The following is a 7,200-nucleotide window of genomic DNA, read 5'->3' as shown; positions in this document are numbered from 1 at the left end:
CACATATCACAGAATCACAGAATCACAGAATTGTCTAGGTTGGAAAAGACCTAGAAGATCATCCAGTCCAACCATTGACCTAACACCAACAGTTCCCAACTACACCATATCTCTAAGTGCTAAGTCAACTTTACTCTTAAACCCCTCCAGGGATGGGGACTCCACCACCTTCCTGGGCAGCCCATTCCAATGCCCAACAACCCCTTCTGTAAAGAAATGCTTCCTAATATCCAGTCTAAACCTTCCCTGGTGCAATTTGAGGCCATTACCTCTTGTCCTATCACTTGTTACTTGGTTAAAGAGACTCATCCCCCTTCTCTGCACCCTCCTTTCAGGCAGTTGTAGAGGGCCATGAGGTCTCCCCTCAGCCCCCTCTTCTCCAGACTAAACCCCCCCAGTTCCCTCAGCCGCTCCCCATCAGACCTGTGCTCCAGACCCTGCACCAGCTCCGTTGCCCTTCTCTGGACACGCTCGAGTCATTCAATGGCCTTTTTGGAGTGAGGGGCCCAAAACTGAACACAGTAATCGAGGTGTGGCCTCACCAGTGCCGAGTACAGGGGCATGATGATAATGCTGCTTAAACCTGTATTTAATTCAGTCTATTCTGGTTGACTTGGATATTTCTTGGACAAAGGTATCCGGGTGTAAACAAATGTCCAAGAAGAAGAGAAAACATCTTCCCTGGTGTGCTCAGTCACCATTACTGCTAAAAATATGGACTCTCTCTAATTTCAGCCTGTTCATATTATAAATTCTAGCCATGCCAAGAAGCAGATTTATGTCCTGGAAAGCACCTTTTATTGGAGAAGTAGTTGAATATTTATACTTTAGAAAGCCAGTACTGATAAATTATTGGATTACAGGGTTTTCATGTGTTTACAGGGAGAAAACACCAGCTACAGGCTCACTGACCTAGCAGTAGGAGACAAAGAAATAACAAGTGATTTCTCAGCACTGCCTTTGGTACACTAAATAACAGAGAAACAGAACTCGGTTCTGACTAACATGCCGGGCTTGGTTCAATTTTACCCTGGGAGCGCTGCTCTGCAGCACAGATCATACGGTACTTACACTCCACATCTTTGCAGGAGCAACAAGGGATGAAAAGGCCACTACTTTTGTGCTTAATTTCAATAAGGGAGCTACATAAAAATGGGGAAATTGTTAAAAAGAAGACAAAAGGGACAGCTAAAAGAGTTAAATCCTTGCAAATAGATTCTTTGCAAGCACCGTGGGAGCTATTTAAGGCCACTATATTGGAGACTCAGAGAAAATGTATGACACCTATTAAAAAAAGCCCTGAGAAAGAGCAAAAGGAAAAGGTCATAGTAGAACAGTGGGATGAGGGAGGTTGTTAGAAAGAAGAAGTTAAAATTGTGTCCAAACATGGAAAATAGAAAAGATAATAAACTGTGCCTGACAAAGTGTAAAACACAATAAAGCAACTCAGCAGAGAATTGCAGGAAGAACTTGCAAAAGGCAAAGAAAGCTCTTAAAATAAGTATTTTTTTTTCCAAACACATCAGGAACAGGAAGCCTGATGAAGAGCATGTAGGGCAGGACATGGTCAGAGCAGTAAAGCTAATAAAAGCTAAGGCCACTCCATGGGAACTAAATGAAATATTTGTAGCTGTGCTAACCTTGCAAGAAAGAAGGGAGGTCTTCATGCTGAACTTGCCTTTGTGGGGACTCATCAAAGGACTTGTCGTAAATGTAAAGGAGGTGGAAGAGAGGAAATAAGCAGCAACAAATTGCCAGCACCCAGATCTTTTTCCCCCAAAAGTCCTCAGGGAATTCAAGGATGAAATACCTGCCCTCCTGGCTGCAGCGTGTGATTTATTGCTCAACAAAGATTTACTGTGCAGACAAGGAGATGGTAATGTTATAAAAAAAAACCCAAAACAATTTAAAAGGTCCTACAGGATTGTATAAGTTATAAATATAATAACATGGGAAAAAACAGAGGAAAATCCTGTCCTAAAAACCTGCTAAAGCTCCCTAAAGGAGGCAGCAGCCTTGAGGACTAGAGAGATTGGGATGCAGGAAGCAGGGACCAGCACTATAGGGCCAAATTGCAGGAGAGGGAGGTCATAGGGAGCACTATAGGGGGTCACTTTTGGAGCTACGGTGGTAAATTTGATCCTAAAAGATCTGGAAAAGGGGTTGAATGGAAAGGTGGTAAAATTTACTACTGGTGCTGCATTGTTCAGGGTAATGAAGGTGACAGCTGCGGAAGGGTCTCGCTGTTTTGAGTGGCTGGTTCCTAAACTGGCTGATGAAACTCAGTGCCAATCAATGTAGTGATGCACATAGGAAAAATCAAACTAATTTTATATGTCGAATGAACGGCTCTATGTTGGTTATTTCATTGCCCAGCAGAGACCGGGAATGCAAGTAATTAGGAGAGGAAGAGAGAACAGGGAACAGCATCATTGCACTGATAAACCTTGGGAATTGCTTGATAATTCTTGGAATTTCAGCCAGACATTTTGGGACCCTTTATTTGCTCTTTTGTGATTTTCCCATTTCAGGGAGAAAGTGTTTACCTCCTTTTAATGACAGCTAATATCCCTGTGCAAGAGAGGGAAGAGTTAGAGGCACCGATACTCACATGTGCCATTCAGAGAGTGAAATCTGAGATCTGGTGAGCCTTCAGCCTCCCTCTTATCGGAGAAGCATCAACTAGAAAAAGCCCCGATGGGTCATTGCTTTGCTATTTATGCAGACTGCACTCAACCAGAAAGGTCCACGTCCCAACGCAAAAAAGCCAGTGCAGACTCTGCCCCGATTGCTGTCTGCGATTAAGCCTAGGTACGAGTGACAGAGAAGCAGATGGGCATATTAACACAAATCGTTGGACCAGACGTTTTCATTATGCCTGGCATTCCTCTTTCTTCCAGGGCAGATGTACTGACTGTCACTACAAGAAAAGACAGATCTTTAAAATGTATAGCAACAGACAGTATGGTAACTCCAGATTTGTGTGGAAAGTGGTTTTTGCTGCTGTATCCAGCTTGTTTCCTTTAAAATGTTTCTGCAACAGCCATTATATTTCACTGAAAATAAGATATAGAGGAAAGCAGTGGGGAAAAAAAAAAAAAAATCTTACAACCAGGATCCAATCTATTATCACCCTGCAGCTTCCAGAAGCAGGGCTCAGAAAAACACCCTTTCTTTTGGAGCTGCAATTTATGGTGCTGTTTTAACTGGTACTTACCATAATTTCTCAAGTTACTCTAGCTGCCAGATATGAAAGACAGAGAGTTTTTTTCCCCAAATACCTGTCCTTTCAAGATGTGGAACACCATGAAAGCTTCACATGAGAGGGGTGAATAAATCACTGCCTTAAAATGACATGGTTTTAGATGAAAACCAAGAGCAAATCATGATCACTTCATTATTCCACTCCTGCACATGTTCTATTGTTGTCTATAAATATGAAGGTATCTCTGCTTTCTCACTGAAAAATATGGTTTCTTTTGCAGATTTGTCTGGACTTCTGTGAACCCCAAGTTTTAAGGCCCCTCGCTTTTTTTGCTTTTCTTACTAAACTCACTGGTCAAAGAAAATGTATTAGAAGGGCAATACAGATGATGACTGAGGAAGGATCCTCTGCTGAAATAGTGAGAATTTCTGCAATAACTTCAGGGTACCAAGACACATGGGTGATTCAAGACCTGTAAAATTCTTGGGCTCACATACACCAAATCAAGCCCTGGATCAGTGGCACAGAGAACACCCTAAAAGAGATTGTTAACAGTGACCTAATTTTAGAGCATAGAGAACTACAGTTTCTCCAGAGTTGGTGAGAAGTTATTCTGACAACACCAAAGTTCACTGGGAGGTCAGAGCTGGTGCTGTCAGAGCTGCGTTATGTTCCTCAAATTGTTCCTCTTCCAGGAACGACTGAGCAGGAAAACAAAACAGGCAGTTGCAGCCTCTTTTCTAATCTGCCGCAGGGATTTTGGTTGTGTGTTTCTCTTCACCTTTCCATCCATCTATTCCCCATCCAAGGTCCACAGAGGTCGCTGGAAATGGTATTGGCTTTATTCAAGCTGGCTATGTATTTACAGGAAGAGAAGGAGGTGGAAGCTTGCCATGGGCTAGTGTGGGTTTATCATGCTTGCAGGCATCTCCTTGAATGCCTTTAACAACTGCTGGTCATTCCTGGGTGGTCTCTCAGTGCTCCCTTTTAGGTCCCTGTAGCTACATTTTTCACTTTCACCAATCCCTGCTTCGTTGCATTGTGTTCCCTTACAATTCTTGGGTTTCTCCAGCCCTGTGGGTCTTCCTCCCCACAGTCCAAGGGCACCTTCAGATATGACAAGATTTCCATAAGTAGGCTCCTGGCAGGACCTATGGGCCTGTGGAGAGAGGAGCCCACGCTGGAGCCCACGCTGGAGCAGGTTTGCTGGCAGCACTTGTGACCCCATGGGTGACCCACGCTGGAGCAGTTCCTGAAGAGCTGCAGCCCGTGGGAAGGACTCATGTTGGAGAAGTCCATGGAGGACTGTCTCCCGTGGGAGGCACACTACGCTGGAGCAGGGGAAGAGTGTGAGCAGTCCTTCCCCTGAGGAGGAAGGAGCAGCAGAGACAATGTGTCATGAGCTGACCACAACCCCCATTCCCCGTCCCCCTGCACCGCTCGAGGGGTGGAGGTAGAGAAATAGGGAGTGAAGCTGAGCCTGGGAAGAAGGGAGGGGTGGGGGGAAGATGGTTTAAGATTTGGTTTTGTTTCTTATTACCCTACTCTGGTTTGATTGGTAATAAATTAAACTGATTTCCCCAAGTTGAGTCTGTTTTGCCCATGACAGTAATTGTTGAGTGATCTCCCCCTGCCCTTATCTCGACCCACGAGCCTTTTGTTATATTTTCTCTCCCCTGTCCAGCTGCGGAGGAGGGTGATAGAGTGGCTTTGGTGGGCACCTGGTGTCCAGCCAGGGTCAACCCACCACAGGGGGAAATACTTCACCCATCCATTCCTGCTCCTTACCCAGTCATCATAACAACATGACAATCTTGCCAGGACCTCAGACAAATACTGATTTTTTGAGCCCCAGGACTGAACTAGGCTCTCTCCCACATGAGACCCACAGGTTTTGCTGTAAGGCTCCATGGGGAAAGGGACAGTCAGGAGGGTCTTATTCCAAATAGATATTTTTCACCCACCATCGACCGAATTCACTGTGGGAAACAGAGAGGAAAACTCTGTATATTTAGCACTTTTGTTACAAATTTTGTTCAAAAAGAACAATGAGATGTGCTGCTAATGGGCCTTTTGGTTTGGGCTTGGAGAACCTGTCCTAATGCTTTCTGTGGGATCATGGGGACACAAGTAACCACATCACACACACCAGAGTTATATCTCCTTTTTTTCCCTTTTTAATTATGGAGAGGAGGGGATGACAATTGGGTTCGACAGTTGAGAAGCTGCTCCCAAAGCCACCGTGGTGCCTCCTCTTCCCCAGCTGCTTCCTCTTCAGCTCCTATTTGCCCTTCCAGCCGGGCGGGATGCAGCAGTAGTACTTGCAGTCGGAGGAGAAGGACCACACGTCCACCTTGGAGCACTGGCTGGAGCAGTACCCCACCTTGGGGCAGTGCTTCCTTACCTGCCCATAGCCTGCAAGGGGGAGAGAGAGGGAGAGTGGTTGGGTCAGGGGAGGTGTCCCCGTGCCCCGCTGTCGTTCCCTCCCATCACCTTCTGGTCTAAGTGTGGCAGTGGTCAGAAGGATGAGGTCCTGCTGGTAGGGAGGTCCTGCTCCATCCTCCCACATGTCCGCCACTCCTGCCCCAGCCCAGCCCCAAAGCAGGAAGGGACCTTGAAGAGCACAAGCCTGAGAAACTCCCTGTGCATCCCTCTGCCCCCAGCTGGTGACACAGGGCCAGATGGTGACACAGGTGCAGTCTGGGACAGAGATGCTCCCAAGGAGACCACAGTCATTCCCCTCATGAGAGACAGCCCAAAGCAAAGTTCATAAAGATGCTCATCTGTGCAAGACTGCACAGATGTCTTGCACTTCTTTTTAAGAGAAATGATCAGTGTTCTCAGAGCAAAACAACAAAAGCAACACCAATGTAGTTTCAAAAAATTGAGTTGGTGTTCCAAAAAATATGAAGTGTTTCACAGGTGGCAGTTCCTGTTGGTAACCAGAAACATGACCTGCATGTGTTAAAAGATATTCAAGTGCCAAACACTCGGTGTCAGGGTGGGAGACTGTTGGCCTAAAATAGCTGGGAAATTATGTCCAGAGTGAATGGATATTGGACTGGGAACCCTTCTGGGCCCCAAATCTCCCTTTCATTCATTGAAGAGGGAGGTGAGAACCAGAACTGGAGTGATATCTGTCAGTACTGCACATTAAAAATGCAAGGGAACTGGACCCTGAAGATATACTCAGAACTGGTTTGACACAAAAGGTAGCATCATCTGAGCAGGAAACATCCAGGAGGCTGGTTTCTCTGAAAAATATATCCAGCACTTGCTTGGTACTCCATGGCTAAAATTATTACACCAGGGCCCAGCTCATCTTGACCTAGAAGGTGTCAGAAATGTCTAAAACATCCTAAATGTGCCTCTTACAGTACTTTAAAGTGATTTTTTCTTTGAAGACTCATTTGTCTGCACATGAACATAGAGCCCCATATAAGACAACCTGCATGTAACCGAGTCATTTGTGCATTAGCGGGAGACCAGCACCCATCTGCATAACTGAAGGACTAGATATCTTTATGCAGGCAACAAAATCACAGCCTTTAAAGCCAACAGAGACCACATTTGCTCAAGCTGCCTATCAAGCATGGTCCACTCTGACCCTCATCACTCTGGTTCTCCCACCATTATCCAGATCACCTTCCAAAGCAATTCACCCTCTTACCTGGGACAGCCAAGGAGACCAGTAGGAAGACAGTGAAGACAAGGTAGAGGAACCTCATGGCTGGGGCTCAGCGAGGATCTCAGCAAGGCTGGAGAGAAGGTTTGGAGAGAGCCTGAGCCAGATACTGGTGAGTGGCAAGGCTGGAGATCCTCATATTTATAGTGAGTTTCTGTGCAGAGAGGAGCGTTCTGGGGGAGGTCCCGTTGCTCACGGGACCTCTCATGGTTCACCGCACAGCACAACTGCCAGCCCCTCCACCCTGCACCTGGGTATGTTGGCAAAACCTTGCTCTCCCCAGATTTGGTATCAAAACCCAGTTCAAATG

At 46.0% G+C, this 7,200-nt stretch overlaps 1 protein-coding gene across 1 annotated transcript; it reads right to left on the bottom strand.

The window, feature by feature from the left end:
* Positions 1–5,486: 5,486 nt before the first annotated feature.
* On the bottom strand, positions 5,487–6,933 carry LOC141921916 (cygnin). Its single transcript, XM_074820846.1, has 2 exons — positions 6,876–6,933; positions 5,487–5,620 (listed from the first exon to the last, which is right to left on the bottom strand). Exons 1-2 carry the CDS (start codon positions 6,931–6,933, stop codon positions 5,487–5,489), a joined length of 192 nt encoding a protein of 63 aa, XP_074676947.1.
* Between the last annotated feature and the right edge of the window lie 267 nt (positions 6,934–7,200).

The sequence above is a fragment of the Strix aluco genome, chromosome 3 (genome assembly GCF_031877795.1).
Source record: "Strix aluco isolate bStrAlu1 chromosome 3, bStrAlu1.hap1, whole genome shotgun sequence".
NCBI lineage: Eukaryota > Metazoa > Chordata > Aves > Strigiformes > Strigidae > Strix > Strix aluco.
Note: the sequence above shows the minus strand (reverse complement) of the source record. Positions and strands in the feature narration are given on the sequence as shown.

Coding starts and splice junctions, on each gene's coding strand:
- LOC141921916 (XM_074820846.1), bottom strand. CDS start 6,933: ATGAGGTTCCTCTACCTTGTCTTCACTGTCTTCCTACTGGTCTCCTTG. Junction 5,621..6,875: donor GGTCTCCTTGGCTGTCCCAG/GTAAGAGGGTGA, acceptor TCCCCCTTGCAG/GCTATGGGCAGGTAAGGAAG.